This window comes from Colobus angolensis, unplaced genomic scaffold (assembly GCF_000951035.1).
Source record: "Colobus angolensis palliatus isolate OR3802 unplaced genomic scaffold, Cang.pa_1.0 Scaffold40, whole genome shotgun sequence".
Classification (NCBI taxonomy): domain Eukaryota; kingdom Metazoa; phylum Chordata; class Mammalia; order Primates; family Cercopithecidae; genus Colobus; species Colobus angolensis.
Window position 1 is genome coordinate 8,727,789 of NW_012117377.1, and position 18,392 is coordinate 8,746,180.

Genomic DNA, 18,392 nt, shown 5'->3' on the forward strand with positions numbered 1-18,392 from the left:
CTACTAAAAATACCAAAAATTAGCCGGGCGTGGTGGTGGGCGCCTGTGGTCCCAGCTACTCGGGAGACGGAGGCAGGAGAATGGCGTTAACCCGGAGGCCGAGGTTGCAGTGAGCCAAGATTGGACCAATGCACTCCAGCCTGGGGGACAGAGCGAGACTCCGCCTCAAAAAAAAAAAAAAAGTTGCAAGTAATTTGCAAACACATTTATTAGTGGTATTATGGTCAAATTGTAAATTTTAACAGAACCGAGTTTTGTTCCTTTAATCTGAGTAAACCAGACCAATACTACTTTTCTTTGTTTGGTTGTTTTTTAAGACAGAGTTTTGCTCTTGTTGCCCAGGCTGGAGTGCAATGGTGTGATCTCGGCTCACCGCAACGTCCGCCTCCCGGGTTCAAGCAATTTTCCTGCCTCAGCCTCCTGAGTAGCTGGGATTACAGGCATGTGCCACCATGCCCAGCTAATTTTGTATTTTTAGTAGGGATGGGTTTCTCCATGTTGGTCAGGCTGGTTTCGAACTCCCGACCTCAGGTGATCCGCCCACCTCAGCCTCCCAAAGTGCTGAGATTACAGGCGTGAACCACAGCGCCCGGCCCAATACATCATGTCGTAAATGTGCTGAAAATAATTTTTCTAACTTCATTTTAATGTAAAAGGCTAATATCTTTTTTGTAATTTTTATGTAAAATTTTTATGTAATTTTAATGTAAAAGTTCAGAATATCTTTTAAACCTTTGAAAATGACTTTTTTGATTATAATGAGGACTAAATGATTTAGTCATATTCACATGCTTTTGAATAATCCCTGTTATGTATAAGGATTATTTACTAAATATTTTAGGTATTTCCTCTACCTAAAGACGCTATAATACAACAGATAGAATTTCCATTTGAAAGGGTTAGAATATTGTTGTATTACACATATTCATAAGTCTCTTTTCTTTCTCATACAAAGTGTTGTTTTAAATTTTTAACAATTTATTTTTCTTCATCTTTAGAGAGTAAAACTTGTCTCGGCACAGAGCCAAATAAAGACGGCCAACGTACAGAGGAGCCCCTGGGGAGCAGTCCCCGCTGTCATCAGATGGACCGGCAGGCGGATGCCCCAAGCCTTTCGGTAACTGCAGGAAAGGACCACAGGGAGGAGCTGCTCTGCCGCACTGAAGCCACATTACCACTCCACACCCAGTCCTCCGAGACAGCAGGGAGCCCGTCTGGGCCAGACTCTTCTGAGGATGCTTGTGAGGATGACAGTCACTTGCAGCTGTCTCAGACAGAGGCCTGCCAGGATGTGGCCAGAATAGAGGGCATTGCTGAAGACCCTGCGGTGTTTCCTTCCAGCCAGTCAGCGACAGAGACACTGATTTTACCAGGCTGTGACCGTATACCTCCTGCATTGATTTCTGAGGGTAAATATTCACAGGCTCAGAGAAGAGAACTCCGTTTGCCACTTCGGGATGCTTCTGAGGCGTTGCCCACAGACCAACTTGCAAACAATGAATTAAATGAGCTGCAGCAGCCTGATCTTACGGACAGTGATGGAAAATCACCACAGGCGCAGGCTGACTCAGATGGCTCTGAGAATGTGCTCTGTGGAAATAATCAAATACCTGACCTAGGCACACTGCTTCCAGAGGTGTGTATGGCCCCAGAGGAAAAGGGAGAGAAAGAAGAGCAACTCAGCAGAGAAACAGAAGACTACTTGAACAGCCTTTTAGAAGGATGTTTAAAAGATACTGAAGATTCCCTTTCCTATGAAGATAACCAAGACGACGACTCTGATCTCCTTCAAGATCTCTCTCCTGAAGAAGCATCCTATAGTCTCCAGGAGAATCTGCCTTCTGATGAGAGCTGTCTTTCTCTTGATGATCTTGCCAAAAGGATAGAGATTGCAGAGGTAAATCAGAGATGAAGTACAGTTAAAAGTAAAGTGGCATTTAAAAAACATATATATGTATTAAATATTGCCTTGTTTTTGTAAGTTTTCTCTTGTCTCAAACATGAGGGAAAATTCTGGTTAACGTAAGCTTTTAATTAGTAGTAGTTTTTACATTTGTGTATATTGAATAAAATGACTTGTAATCATTGTAATGTTCATACTACGAGATGTTCTATTGCATGCCTCCAGCTAGAGTGAGCCTTATTGTATATATCCATTTTTTATAGTCCTGACTGATATGTGGCAGTTCCAGAAATTGGAATCAAGAATAGTCACATTCTAATAAGGAGGTCTCATTTTTCTTCTCATACATCTAGCAGATAAAATATGATATGTACTTACTGTTTCCTCTTCTTGTTAATATATTTTTAAAATCTTTTAAAACAGTCTAAAGAATGGACGGAACATTTTAAAATGTAAGAGATACTAGGTTAATTTTTAACCTTATATTAAGTTGAAAAAAAAGATTAAGGAAAAATGACCATTTTTCATTGTTTGATAATACGAAAAGAAGTTTGGAAAAAGAAAAGATAAAAGCCATATCCAAACTACAGCACCCTCACCAAGGCAGCCTGGGTGGTAGAGCAGAATTCGATTGCCTTAGTTCCAGTACAATCCCACCAGTTAGTTAACAGCTTCTTGGAGTTACTTTTTACCTCTGTAAGCCTGTTTTCTTCTCTGAAAGTTTGGATATGAGCTGCCTTTCCTTTTCTTCACCATTTCCCCCCCCAAGTTCACTTTTAAGTCCCATTTCTACTCATTGTATTCTGAATCAGCATTATCATTGAAAAAAAAAATTAAGGGGAAAAATGAAAAAGTAACAAAGCCAAAGTAGACAATAAAATATATGTGAAAATAGAAGACTGTGAAAAGCTTTCTAAGGTAATTATAACTGTTACATTACTAGCTTCCTTTATTGCCATTTATAGTCAGTTCTCTATAAACAATGGCTTTTCTTTTTAATTTTTTTCTTGCCAAAATTAGATAGAATAGTAAAGCACTTGGCTTACTGTTCATTCTCTTATTTTAACCAGACAGCTTGGTTGTCATTTGTGGTTAATTCTCTACAGACTATTGTTTGTTTTTTTCTTACTTTTTGCTTAACAAAATTATTTAATATTGCTTAATGGGCACAGAGTTTCCATTTGGGGCGATGAAAAATGTTGGCAATAGATGGTGGTGATGGTGCACGTTTTGATTGTAATGAATGCTACTGAATTGTATATTTACCAAGAGTTAAGGGCAGTTTCATGTGATATATATTTTTCCACAATGTTAAAAATAGTTTTTTAAAAAATTAGGGCTAATGGTAAAGCACTTAATCCGGTATTCATTCTCCTGTATATTTTAACTAAATCTCTGGTACAGGAAGTTAACAACACAAAGCTTATACCCGTATTCAAATCTTAGCTGTAATGCCAAAAAAGTTACCGTTATCTGCCTTTTTTCATGCCAATAATCAAGTCCACCGTACAGGGAGAACCCCTGTGGTCTGATTTTACCTTTTTAGGTGTAAATTGTGAAGAAGGAGCAGAGTGCTCCTGTTGTCTTGCCCACTTTATAAAACGTTTTCCTCCGTTTCAACGTTTGACTAGTTACACACTGATAATCATATGGCCTTTTTAAAACTGTCTTTCCCCAGTAACTAGTATGTGAGGGGATAATAGGAACTTTTGGAATTTCAGCTTTTGCTTCTGCCTGAAAGCTGTTCGGCTGGATAAATTTCTGTCGTCTAGTTTGCCAGATATCTCCTCCAGAGCAGTTCTTTGAGTTTTGGTAACCTTTATCTTCAGCCTCCTCCCTACTCAGCTTGTGTTGAAGATGCACAAGGGTCTTGTCAGGGATGTATCAAAGGTCTGTAGCATTTCTCCTGTATGTTTCAATCTATTGACATGTATTTCCAAAGCCTACAATTGATCAACATCCTTTTCCCAAATTATTTTTCCCCACATCACTAAGTTTAAAATTGTTCTCAACTGAGTCATCCTATTTCTAAGAAATAAAAGAATTGTTTATATTGGGGAAGAAATATTTTAAGGTGGCAGATTGTTAAATTAATGTTGTATATTACAACTAAATGGAATATTCCCTCCTCAGACTCAAAACGCAATGTCACTTCTACTGGGTAACAGCTAGCAGTGGAAATTATATGTGTTTAACGTTGTGTTTTCTATTAAGTTAATACATAATGGTCTCCTTTGCTAAGGTTATATTGATCTATTAAGTTAAGCTATTTTAAGAACCCCAAAAGCTACATATGCATGACTTACAAAACTAATTTACTTTCCTATGACAACGCTAAGCAGATTGTTAAACATTTGCTTTCTGAATACTTACTACCCTCTCTATTCTGAGAAGCATAGTTTAACAAAGTCTGCCTAATTCTGTCAGGAAAGGAGTTTTTAAAGTTTCAATGTTAAAAATCACTAATGCTTAATATTTTCTAATACCTTAAAGAATGAGGTTTTGTACTAAGTAAAATATCCAGGCAATTGTGGGTTTGTTTATAAGTGCAAACTTAGGATTTTTATTTTAAAATTTTCTTTTAATTTTAGATTTGAACATACAACATTTTAATTCAAAACTTTTTTTTTTTTTTTGATACAAAGTCTCACTCTGTCGCCCAGGCTGGAGTGCAGCAGCATGATCTCAGCTCACTGCAACCTCCATCTCCCGGGTTCAAGCAATTCTCGTGCCTCAGTCTGTCGAGTAGCTGGGACTACAGGCGTGCACCACCACGCCCCGCTAATTTTTGTATTTTTGGTAGAGATGGGGTTTCATGTTGGCCAGGCTGATGTTGGCCAGGCTGATCTTCAACTCCTGGCCTCCAGTAATCCACCTGCCTCGGCCTCCCAAAGTGCTGGGATTACAGGCGTCAGCTACCATGCCTGGCCTTCAAACACTTTTTCTGTTTGTGCTTTCAGTAAAATTTTATTAAGAGTCTTGCCTGTGTTTGGTGCTGAGCATACAATGAAAAATCAGATGATGTTCTTGGCCTTTTGGGGGCTCTCCGCTGTCACACTTGGCTGATTTTACTGGAATTGTTTTTAATTTTTTTTATGCTTCCTTCCTTTTGTGATTAGAGGATATAGAACTTGATCTCTTAATAACCAAGTAATTATGAACAGCATTTTTCATGCACTTAGGAACCCCGAGGCAGTGAGCCTGTCCCCTGCACCGCTCCACACTGCTGTGCGGGTGGTCCTCTGTTCGCTTTCCCAGATCTCCCTGTGATTGCTCCCCCTCAGGTTCTCTTACTCCCCTCTTTCTGCCATTGTGTTTGTGGTAGAACAGGCTGGTTTGTTCTTTCTTTGCCAGTTTTCCCCTTTTCTCTTGTTTGTCTGCTTTCATTTTCTTGCCACCCCTGCGTTGCCCGGCCTTGGCTCCAGTGGACCTTGGTTTTGATCATCATTGCCAGCCCAGTGCAAGCTCTTGTTTTGCTGTGTTGCTTTGAACAATTGGATTCATCACATCAAATGAAATAATTTGCACAAAACGTCGTAGAGAACTAAAATGTCTATACTATTTATATGGTGACATGTATAAAGGGAACTTGTCTAGGTTTGGAAAGCTTTTTCAAACCCAGTAATTTGCTATGTAAAGTGATAGCTTAATACCTGAAGTATCGCTATTCTTTCTTACGTAAAAAATAGCATGACACATTGTCATCAGAAGTATAGTTTATACTGTATACTGTTTTTAAAAAGCATCAAGAATTTTATCCTCCTTTCATAGATTTTTAAGAAAAAAAGTATCACATGTGCAGTGTCAGACAACACATTGGAAAGATTTACTCGTTTATTCTCTCATTCAGTAATTTTTATTGAGTGACTTCTCTGTGAGGGCCGCATTACAGATGCAGTGACTAAAAATACAGGTAAGGAATTTTATGCAGATGAAGCCTGCAACCTAACAGTCATCTGGCACCAAGTGTGTTCTCTTTTTGCTGCATTTGAATATCCCACAGTTTTTGGCAAGGGATGAAATTGCATTGTAATACCCATAATACACCAACGTGGTAGTTTTAATGTCAGAACCCAAACCCCTCTACTCCAGAGCCTGATCCTGCAAATAAATCATGTGTTTACTTGGTTCTGGAACCTGAAAGAGTGGCATTATCTTCTCTTCAAACTCTTCAGCTATTCCTCATGTAGCCTGAGACTCAGAGGGAGCTCCTAGCATCAAAACTTGAATGAAACGTGCCATACGAACTCAAAGTGGTGGGATGACCCACCAGGCGCACTCAGCCTCTGAAGACTGTTAGACGTGTAGAGATGAAGTAGCTGTTTTCTGAACAAGTGAGGTTGAAATTAAAGTTAACCTATTTTTGAACATAATGAAACCTGTTTTTGAACATAATGAAAGTTAACCTATTTTTGAACATTGAAAATAACATAGTCGGCCGGGCACGGTGGCTCAAGCCTGTAATCCCAGCACTTTGGGAGGCCGAGACGGGCGGATCACGAGGTCAGGAGATCGAGACCATCCTGGCAACAAGGTGAAACCCCGTCTCTACTAAAAATACAAAAACTAGCCGGGCGAGGTGGCGGCGCCTGTAGTCCCAGCTACTCCGGAGGCTGAGGCAGGAGAATGGCGTAAACCCGGGAGGCGGAGCTTGCAGTGAGCTGAGATCCGGCCACTGCACTCCAGTTTAAATCAAAAAAAAAAAAGAAAATAATCATAGTATGTAATTCAGAGGTCCCCTTGTGAGCAGATTTTAGCAATATGATATGCTGTATGGAGATTAACCATTCCTTTTTCTTCATTAACATCTACATTTATAATCTGCTTGCAGAGATGTCATATGTTCATAAAACTATATTAAGTGTTTCAGATTCCAGTGATTTTTGTTTTTAGAAATAATTTCATTATTTTTAAAATCTGAGGAACAGGCCCTGTGTTACTGCTTGGCTCTTTAGAAAGCTTTTACCCTGGGAGAGAGCAACTTGTGTTCCTTTTCCTCTGTCCAGAGTAGCAGCATTCACTTAAATGTTTTCAGACCTGCTTGTAGCACACAAAGCAAAACACAGGGGAGGACATAAGGTCACACTGTCTAGTGGGAAGAAAAATGACAACCCAGATGGCTCCTGAGTTTGCCTTCAGAGAAGCTGTCTAATCGAAGCTGTGAGTTTTCTTTCCCGTTGCCTATTAAGGGAGGTAGTTACTTCTTGGCTAGATCACAGGGATCAGGGAAGTTTCTTTATGACTAGCTGCTGTGGGATTCTCTTGCCAAGTGAAGATGGGAGGCTAGCACTAAGCAGTAGTTGTTCATGAAATCACATTGGTGGCTGTTCTTATGAATGGCTCTTTTGAGAGGAGCAGGGGAAGTCCAGCCTCCTTACGATAGAAGAAATGCAGTCTTCCAATAATGGGAGAGGTTTTAGAGGCAATGGTTGGCCCAGAATTATGTAGATACCTAAAGAGCCCCCAAAGGAAAACCCAGGAATTACCTGTTTGCCAAATGGTCTCGTCCTTGCCTTTGTTTTTATCATGACCTCTGCATTTTCTAATTAATTAATGCTTCTCTTGATTGCCATGTCTCTTGCACAAAGCCCTTTTTCTTTTCCATTTTAGTCACTCTTTTAATTTATATTTGTATGGCCTCTTCCTGGATTTTTGCAGTAGTTACTTCATAAGTTTCCCTGTTCCTTGTTTCATCTTCTCCCCTCCAAATGGCTCTTACGTTAGCCCTCTATAAACTTGGGGTCTCAAACTGGTACCCAAGGAGCCAGTCAGGTATTAGAAGTCAATGAAATGACTTAGCTGTAGTGATAGGAAGAAGATTTCCACGCCTTTTCCAGAAGCATTCAGCTTTTTAAAACTCCTGAGATTAAACCAACCTCAGCTGAGGGTTCTTGATCGAACACCCAGACTGTGAGTTTAAACTCCTGCTCTGAAACCCTTTCTACACCGTCATTCCTTTCCCACAGCTCTCTTCAGCTGCAGGATAAAGGCTGTACTACTCCACATTCAGGACTCTGTCATCCGGCCCACCTGCCTCTCCAACAGCATCTTCTGTCCTGGGGTCCCAGACTGTGCTGTAGTCAGACTGGCCCCTCGCCACCTCCCAGCGACACCCTGCACGTTGTCACCTTTGCTCTTTTCCCCCTGTGTATGTCAGCTCCACCCTGAGGCGAGCAGCACTCTTTCCACATACCTTTTCTTCCCAGCCTTCAGCATCTAGGTCATGGCTTTTTAGCATGGAGAGTACCAAGCAGTGCCTAGCTCATGGCCAGTACTCAGTAAGTGCTAGCTGATGCCGTGATTCCCTGGTCACTGGAGTCCAGAAGTTTGTTTCTTTCAAACAATTCCTCAGAACTTCAAATGAGGGCGAGGCTGGAACATCGCTCTTCCCGAAGTCCTGCCTAGCTGTAATCTCCCTCTGTTACGATAAGCGCACATGCTGTCTTCTACACCAAACTGCAATCCTTAAAGATAGGGATTCTGTTAAATGTATCTTTATATTCTCTGCAAAGCTAATACAGTCTGTTGTAAATAACAGCCACTATACACAGTAAGGTTTTTTTTTCTTAGTTCACTTATAAAAAAATAAATATCCTTTAATAATAGATTTGGTTTTGATTATTTTCAATGAAAAAGCTACATTATGTTCAAATATTTCCTAGGTGTTATCTATATGTAAATTGCTTATCTGTATATTTTTTCTTCTTTGGCATATTTAGTGAGCACCTGCTTTATTACAGAAACTAGGAAGACAGCGCTGAACACAGATCAAGTCCCTGCTCTCATAAAGCTTACTTTCTAGAGGGAGAGACACATAATAAATTAACATAAAAACAAAAATATAGTTTTGGATACTGGAAGAACTATTAAAGAATTTCAGCAAGGTGAGGGGATTTAAAGTAACTAAACTGGCAGCTATTTAAACAATTTTCTGGGACTTAAAAATGGGATCATACCTTAACATTCTCTTTTCTTTTTCTATTTTGTACTTATTAAATTGTCCCTTTAAGCAAAACAAATTACAAAAACATGAGGTAATGCCTAACCTAGAAACTTAGACACGTGATAAAACTCCTGTTATTTTTTAAAGCCTTTTTCCTTTTTAAGTGAAGCTTTTAAAGATTCGACATTGATGTACCACTCCATCATAGTCCGTTTTTCCCTCGTTTGCCTTCTGCCCATATTGCAGTATTCTAAGAAGCAGTGCTGTGGGTCTGAGGTGACCCTGTGTTCTTTCTGGAAAATGGCTGCTGCTTACAGCTGGCACTCCCTGGCCCAACTGTGACATGTTTTTTTTGTTTGTTTGTTTGTTTTGAGATGGAGTCTCGCTCTGTCGCCCAGGCTGGAGTGCAGTGGCCGGATCTCAGCTCACTACAAGCTCCGCCTCCCAGGTTCATGCCATTCTCCTGCCTCAGCCTCCCGGGTAGCTGGGACTACAGGCGCTGCCACCTCACCCAGCTAGTTTTTTGTATTTTTTTTTTTTAGTAGAGACGGGGTTTCACCGTGTTAGCCAGGATGGTCTCCATCTCCTGACCTCGTGATCCACCCGTCTCGGCCTCCCAAAGTGCTGGGATTACAGGCTTGAGCCACCGCGCCCGGCAGTCTACTTCCAGATTAATCAAATGACACAAAGATCTTTCATCTAATCTCCTCTTCCCTTATGTCTCTAGATGGACAAATTTGGCCATTAGTTTAAGTATCTCATAAATGAGGTGATGTGTAAGATCAGAATTTTTGCTTGAGTCTTATTTGAAAGTTCTATTAATCTCATTTTAATTATAATATATAGTATAGCATATGGCGTAAAGCAAAATTTTAATAGTCATAGAAAATAAGATATTTTCATATTAAGGAACTGGCAAGAGGTTTGATACCGAGTTTGTTTTCAAACTGTACCAGCTATGGGCACTGCGAGCTTAAGCAAGTTCCTCAGGCTCTTGAAGCTTGGCTTCTTCATCCGCAAAGTGGGGCTAAGGCTTCTAAAAGAGAGTGGTGAAAATTAAATATGATGTATTATGTAAATGTCTTTACATAAAATGTACACATTTACTAAATTGTAGTTGTTATTATGGAACCCCAACACTGAAGAAGCAGGCAGAGAATATCACTTGTTTCTGTCGTTAGGAATAGTAGTGGTAAATTTGACATGTGAAATTGCTGGCACTTAAGGTATTTATGATATACTCTAATAGTATGATTTATGAATGTTAATTTTCAAATCAGTTGGAAGCCAACTGTGTGTTCTTGTTCAGAACTGACCAGCCTAGAGCTTCTGAATGGAGTAAAACCTGTATCATTAAAAGAATGTGACTTGGTATCTATTTTCTTATTTAATTTAGTGAGGAGGCACTTCCAACAGCAGTGTATCTCTGAATGTTTTCCTTGTCACATTAGGATTTACTATTCCGGAAGAGTTGCAGAATAATTTTGTTTTCACAACTAGTTCATTCTGAAAATGCTATTTAAGATGGTCACTGATATCTGAGGGGAAGTGTGGGAAGAACTATTTATTTGCAAATACAGAAGCCAGATGGAATTTTTTTTAATTCTGCATTTATTCATAGAGCACCACCAATAGCGATTACATTAATTATAGCTCAGACATTCTTTTTGGTCTCAATAGAAGGGCTTGGCATATTTGTTTGGGTAACAATTTGGCAATTGAAGTAGGAAACTAAATTTAGTTTTAAGGCTTTATTTTTTGAGACTTAAAAATTCTTCACCTTTTAATACTGACACTATAGTTTAAAAAAAAAAAAAACATGGAAATATTTTTAAGAATAGTTTGGGGCCGGGTACAGTGGCGCATACCTGTAATCCTGGCACTTTGGGAGGCAGGCACTTTGGATTGCTTGAGGCCAGGAGTCCGAGAGCAGCTTGGGCAACATAGCAAAACCCAGTCTTCACAAAAGAATACCCAAAAAATTAGCCAGGCATGGTCACGTGTGACTGTAGTTCCACCTACAGGAGGCCAAGGTGGGAGGATTGCTTGAGCCTAGGAGGTTGAGGCTACAGCAAGCTGTCAGCATGCCACTGCACTCCAGCCTGGGCAACAGAGTGCGACCCTCTCTCAAAAAAACAGACAAAAACAAAACAAAATAATGGTTTGGAGGGAACACATTGCTCTGTGCCCTAAGTCAGCAGCCCGATCTATTTCAGAAACACTTGCCAGTCTTTTGAGTGAGGCCCCGAACCAAGACCATGACTTTGTTTTGTCTTACTTGCCCTTCAAGCATGAAATTAAGGCAAACCCCACCAAACTTGTGTCTTAAGATATGTTAGGGCCGGGTGCGGTGGCTCAAGCCTGTAATCCCAGCACTTTGGGAGGCCGAGACGGGTGGATCACGAGGTCAGGAGATCGAGACCATCCTGAGCTACACGGTGAAACCCCGTCTCTACTAAAAAATACAAAAAACAACTAGCCGGGCGAGATGGCGGGCGCCTGTAGTCCCAGCTACCCGGGAGGCTGAGGCAGGAGAATGGCGTAAACCCGGGAGGCGGAGCTTGCAGTAAGCCGAGATCACGCCACTACACTCCAGCCTGGGCGACAGAGCTAGACTCCGTCTCCAAAAAAAAAAAAGATATTTTAGTTGGACTGCCCTGATGTGGTAAGAAAAACTTCTTTTACAGGTAGGCCTGAATGTACCCAAAACTCTTGCAAAATTAGAAAGGCTAGATGCTGTCTGCCACTCCCACCTGAGAGTTCCTCATCTGTAGGCTGTAGAACCAGAAGACAGTCACAACAGAAAGACCTAGAGAAGATCACTGAGCAAGCCTGAAAGGAAATAATGGAAAAGAGCAGACTCCTTCACTTCAGACTCTGGGGCAGGCCCTGCTGAAACAAAAGGGTTTTGGTGGCAGAAAAAAAGGCGTGGTTCGATTTTTAGCAAGAATTAAGGTATTGTGAGGGAGGGGGTGTCAACATGTTAGCCCATCCCACACAATTGTAATTTCTCTTACTCTGTTTCTCCCATCTTTGGAAAGAGTTTGGAAAAAGTTGCCAGAGTTCATTGCCACCCATAGTAAATAAGGTGGGGCCACCTGACAAGGCTTGTATCCCTTAGCAGTGTGACTTCCAGACCCAGACACCACCCTGGATGAGGCCGAGCAGGAGCTAAGGTGGGGACCTCACAGCCGCTGCACGAGGACCAGCTCTAGGTTCAGTAGGCACATTCTGTGCCTTTCCAGATGATTTCAGGAGCTTCTCTTCCTCTGTCAACATGTTTGTTCGTATTTGCATTGTCTTTTGATTTATGGCTTATATCTGTTTCTTGAATTTATATGGAGATTTATATCATAAAGATATACAATTAACAGTAACACAACTCTGAGGCTCATCTTTAAAACTATTCTTAATAGGATTGTTTTTTCTAAGGAGTTAAAACAGCACCTTGAAAATCGCCATGGCAGGTGAATTCACAATTGCTAAGTGTATGACGGTATTTTATGGAGAATAGATAGTGAAGGAATCAATAAACTTCCTCACCCCTTTTAAAATTTTTGAAAACATTTTAGAACAGCCAGATTCAAGATCCTGTCCTTTGTTTACATGTACTAAAAATTAAAAGGATATCAGGGATACATCCTTAGTAGTAATGTATTCATGAAAATTAATTTTTATTTTCCATCTTTTGCTCTTTACAAACTTAAGACTGTTTCCCTCTCAGTTTCAGCAAGGTGCTTGTAAAACCTATTTTCTTTGTTGTTTGAAGGAGTTCTTTAATGGTGATGTTGCTTTCTTTACATATTTGTACTTACCATTTCAAGGCTGCTAAAGTACTTTTGTTTTCTCAGAACACGGACTTCTGGAATACATATTTCCTATAAAAAAAAAGAATATATTGTTGGCCTATTGATTTTTTTTTTTTTTTTTGAGATAATGGTTTCTATAGACCCACATTCAGGGAAGCATAGTCAGAGACCATCTTGAGCTGTTTGGCCCTAAAAACCCTAAGATATAAAAAGAACTAATCGAATCTGTAATATATATGCATAGCGCATTATCAAAGATTGCTGGCTGGACCTGCAAGTCATACTTAGTGTTTTATGCTATTGATTAGATAAACGACATTACAGGCAGTCCTCAGCTTAGAGTTACCTGATGCCAGCAAGTCACTGACATCTTCAGGGTTAGACCCACGATGCCTGCCTGTGTCATCACCTACAGCTTGTAGCAATCAGTCAACTAACGAGTTAACTTCTGTGACTGGCCCTGTTCTTCAGGGGCCCTTGGTAAGGCCTCCTGCTTCCCAGCCTGGCTCTTCCACCTGATCCTGTTCCTTCTCCCTGCACCTTGGAGTCTTTTAGCTCCTAAATGGCGAGGGTTTTTGGTTTTATTTCTAAGTAGGGGGTGGAACATAGGCAGGAGAGAGGCAACCCAAGTGAAAGCTAGAAGGCAACATATAAAGGGGTAGGAGTGGGTGTCTGAAGAGATATTAGCAGACTTTTTCTAGGAAAGGCCAAATTATTAATATTTTAGGCTTTATGATCTCTCAGAACCACACAGTGCCATTGTAACCCAAAAGCAGCCATGTACAATATTTAAATGAATCGGCTTGGCTGTGTTCCAATTAAATTATATCCACAAAATTAGGGAGCACAGGCCTTTGGCCTGCGGGCCGTAGTTTGCCAACCTCTGCATACTAGAAATTAATTATGTCCCAGGCTGGGCACAGTGGCTCATGCCTGTAATCCCAGCACTTGGGGAGGCCGAGGTGCGCGGATCACAAGGTCAGGAGATCAAGACCATCCTGGCTAACTTGGTGAAGCCCTATCTCGACTAAAAATACAAAAAAAATTAGCCAGGCGTGCTGGCGGGCGCCTGTAGTCCCAGCTGAGGGACTGAGGCTGAGGCAGGAGAATGGCGTGAACCCGGGAGGCGGAGCTTGCAGTGAGCCGAGATCGCGCCACTGCACTCCAGCTGGGCAACAGAGCAAGACTCCGTCTCAAAAAAAAGAAAAAAAATCCCTAGTAAATTGGCTCTGAGAGAAATTCTAGAAGTCTTTAAACTATTTTGAGCAGTAGAGCATTATTTAGTAAATGCACAGTTTCTCAGAGAAACTGAGGACAACACTTTGATGTTAAAAGCTTGGTATCCAGATATATTTTAAGTTCCTTATGTTCATTTGTTTAAAATTGCTGTTGAATGAAAAAAGCAGTAGAGGATTATAAGCTTCCATTACAAAGCAAAACCCAGTGCTAATGACGAAGCAAAGGGGACTGTGAGTGATCATTTTACCGGTAACAGGGAAGTCAAGCTACAAAGCAAGGTGCTCTGATTCCCAGTTGACTGAACACTTCACACTGCCTGTCCCTGGAATCAGTTCAGGGGCTAACAAAGGAAACCAGGGTTTTAGACTTTTGTATTTCTCAGTCATCTGCAGAGAAGTGAAAGTTTTATTCTGTTAGATTTTGATGATTGATACTTTTTTCTGTAGGAATTGGATACCCCTGTAATAAAAATTCAAATATCTGTTGAATTAGCCTTTTTATAGATACATGTAGAGATGTCCCACCTTAATAAAACAATGATAGGTTCTTATAATTTCTGACAGGTTGTTCCTACTGAAGGACTGGTCTCAATATTAAAGAAGAGGAACGATACTGTAGGAGATCATCCTGCCCAAATGCAACACAAACCATCTAAGCGAAGAGTGAGATTCCAAGAAATAGACGATAACTTGGATCAAGGTAAACTGCTTGGCACTGTGGCTAGCAGCATGGATGGTCAGTGTTTGCTGAGAGAATGAGTTTGTGTATGATGTGATGTTTACTAACAGGGTTTGTAAAAGACTGTCTGCTGGGCACGGTGGCTCACCCCTGTAATCCCAGCACTTTAGGAGGATCAGGCGGGCAGATCACTTGAAGTCAGGAGTTTGAGACAAGCCTGACCAACATGACAAAACCCTGTCTCCACTAAAAATAGAAAAATCAGTGAGTGTAGGGGTATGCGGCTGTAATCCCAGCTGCTCAGGAGACTGAAGCGGGAGAATCACTTGAACCCAGGAGACAGAGGTTACAGTGACTTGAGATCGCGCCACTGCACTCCAGCCTAAGCAACAGAGTGAGACTCCATCTCAAAAAATAAATATAGATAAATAAATAAAAGAATATGTCAATTTAGTTGCTTTATCTTCTAAGGGAAAAACATATAAAATCAAACTATCATCTTAAATCATTTCTAAATCTTCACTTGCTTAAATAAGTGAGCAAGTTGCAAATTCAACCTGTGGCCTTCCTGTTCCATAGATATTCAAGTTGAGAGCTTATTTCAGTTTCCTTCTTTAGCACTTTTTGTGTGAGCCTGCTGTGTTTGTCTTTTTTTTTTTTTTTAAGACAGTCTCGCTCTGTCACCCAGGCTGGAATGCAGTGGCACAATCTTGGCTTAGTGGTGAAACCTCTGCCTCCCAGGTTCAAGCAATTCTAGTGCCTTAGCCTCCTGAGTAGCTGGGATTACAGGTGAGCACCACTATGCCCAGCTAGTTTTTTGTTTTTGTTTGTGTTTGTGGTTTTTTTTTAGACGGAGTCTCACTCTGTCACCGAGGCTGGAGTGCAGTGGTGCAAATCACTGCAATCTCAACCTCCGCCTCCCAGGTTCAAGCAGTTCTCCTGCCTCAGCCTCCTGAGTAGCCGGGCTTACAGGCGCGTGCCACCACGCCGAGCTAATTTTTGTATTTTTAGTAGAGACGGGGTTTCACTGTGTTGGTCAGGCTGGTCTCAAACTCCTAACATCATGATCTGCCTGCCTCGGCCTCCCAGAGTGCTGGGATTACAGGCATGAGCCACCGCACCCGGCCCCAGCTAGTTTCTTGTATTTTTAGTAGAGATGAGGTTTTACCATGTTGGCCAGGCTAGTCTCGAACTCCTGACTTGAAGTGATCCACCCACCTTGGCCTCCCAAAGTGCTGGGATTGCAGACATGAGCCACCACGCCTGGCTTGTCTTCTTTTCAGTGGACAATTAAATTACTCCTCCTTTATTGTGGAAAATATGTATGAATATTCTCTCCAGTGATTTCCTCTTCATTCACAGAAAACAGCGTCTCTGAAGAGCAACAATTTAATAGACTTTTTCCTCCTGGGCCTGTTATATTGAAGGCCCTGACTTAGTCTAACATGACGTGGTGAGTTTTGTAGCAAACAGTGCTGCCTTTTGTGGCTGCAGATATGTTTATCTAAGGAGTAAGTAAATCAGAGTAAATGAAAAGGTAGCCCAGCACCTGTCAGTAGGCTTCTCATATTTATAAAACAACTGCATTGTTAAAATAACAGTGTAAGTATTTAGCTGTGCTTTCTAGGTGTGACGTGAGTGATAACAGTAGAGGTTTCTGCATTTTTACAATTATAAAGCTGCTTAGGGGGCCTTAGAAATAATGTCCTAGCCCCTGATTTTACTTCTGCACCCTGCTTGTAACTCTCACAGTCTTCTCCAGATAAGGTGCTCACTTCCGTTTGCACTAATTTGACCAAATCATTGCTTAATAGGAGGAACCCGGATTTGGAACTCACAGTCTGCATTTCACTTTGTAGCCACCTCATTTTAAACTGAGTCACTTACTTGGAGGAGACTCAGTTCCATCATCTTTAAAATAAGGAGAGTAACATCTGCCTGTCTGTCCCTGTTGAAAAGCGTGTCAGATAATGTGTATAAATTCATTTTGAGAATTATAAAACGAAACGTAAATGTGGATTGTATTGGTTGGTTCCTAAGCTCTGTGACTTCCACGGTGTTTTCATAAACCTCACCTTCTGCCAAAATCTTCCTAAAACGGCCGGTTCTTCCTCCTCTAAACCAATGCTATCCACTGGAAATATAATGTGAGGCACATACATGATTTTAAATTTTGTAGTAGCCATGTCAAAGTGAAAAGAAACAGGTGAGGTGAATTTTATTTTTATTTGATTTCATTTTTTTTTGAGATGGAGTCTCACTCCATCGCCCAGGCTGGAGTGCAGTGGTGCAATCTCGCTGCAACCTCTCCCTCCCGGGTTAAAATGGCAAATTTTGTTACCTATATTTTAACACACACAGACTGACACTACCAAGTGTTGGTGAGGATATGAAACAATCAAATTTTCATAGACAGCTAGTGGGAATATGAAATGATTCGCCCACTTTGGAAAACAGTTGGGCAGTTTCTTTTCTCTGGGGTGGGGGGTTGGGGGTGGTGGAGTCTCACTCTCTTGCCAGGCTGGAGTGAGTGGCATGATCTCAGCTCACTGCAACCTCCGCCTCTCAGGTTCAAGCGATTCTTGTGCCTTAGCCTCCCAAGTAGCTGGGATTACAGGCATGCGCCACCACACCCAGCTAATTTTTGTACTTTTAGTAGAGACGGCGGCGGGGGTTCCACCATGTTGGCCAGGCTGGTCTCGAACTCCTGACCTCAGGTGATCTGCCTGCCTCGGCCTCCCACAGTGCTGGGATTACAGGCATGAGCCACCGCGCCTGGCCAGAATTTTAAGAATGTATTTTATTTAACCCAGTACATCAAAAATATCATTTCAAAATGTGATCTATATGAAAAAATTACTAGTGAGATATTTTACATCCTTTTTTTCACACTAAGTATTCAAAGTCTGTGTTTATCGCCACTCAGTTTGGACCAGCTGCATGTTAAGTGCCCAACAGCCACCCATGACTCATGTCGGATCGTGGAGCTCCAACGGTTCTAGGACATACAAATAAAACACACAGCATATGTGTTTTTACATATTTAAGCTACATTTAAATGCTTGGATTTGAATATATGATAATGAAGAAAAATACTTTAGGTTGTTAACATAGATAAGGTGAGGGAAGGAATCATGTTAAGAAAAGCAGGTAAGGCTGGGTGCAGCGGCTCACACCTGTAATCCCAGCACTTGGGGGAACCTCTTCCCAAGTCTTCCTCCTGGATCACTTGAGGCCAGGAGTTGGAGACCAGCCTGGGCAACATGGCAAGACCCCATCTCTACAAAAAATACAGAAATTAGCAGGGCGTAGTGGTGTATGCACCTGTGGTCCCAGCTACTTGGGAGGCTGAGATGGGAGGATTGCTTGAGCCTGGGAGGTTGAGGCTGCAGTGAGTGTGGCCTGGTGACAGAGCACAACCCTATCTTTGAAAAAAAAAGAAAAGGAGGCGAAAAGACTGAACTGTCCAAAAACAACAAATACAGCATGATTAGTATGATCCTATTTCTTCATTTATATAAAAAACAAATTTTCATATAGGTATAAACTATTTTATATACTATTTTATATACTATTATAAAATAGTATAAACTATTTTAGACTGGGCATGGTGGCTCACGCCTGTAATCCCAGCACTTTGGGAAGCCAAGGCGGGCAGATCACGTGAGTTCAGGATTTCAAGACCAGCCTGGCCAATATGGTGAAACCCCATCTCTACGCCAATACAAAAATTAGCTGGGCATGATAGCAGGTGACTGTAATCTCAGCTACTCAGGAGGCTGAGGCAGGAGAATTGCTTGAACCCAGGAGGTAGAGGTTA

General features: G+C 41.2%; 1 protein-coding gene across 2 annotated transcripts in view; it reads left to right on the forward strand.

The window, feature by feature from the left end:
• Positions 1–18,392, forward strand: part of CNST (consortin, connexin sorting protein) — a 122,370-nt gene that overhangs the window by 100,490 nt on the left and 3,488 nt on the right. For both annotated transcript variants that reach the window (XM_011955730.1, XM_011955731.1), the window contains exons 9-10: positions 999–1,897; positions 14,458–14,593. In XM_011955730.1, coding sequence (XP_011811120.1) covers positions 999–1,897; positions 14,458–14,593 — 1,035 coding nt within the window. The remainder of the gene's footprint in view (positions 1–998; positions 1,898–14,457; positions 14,594–18,392) is intronic.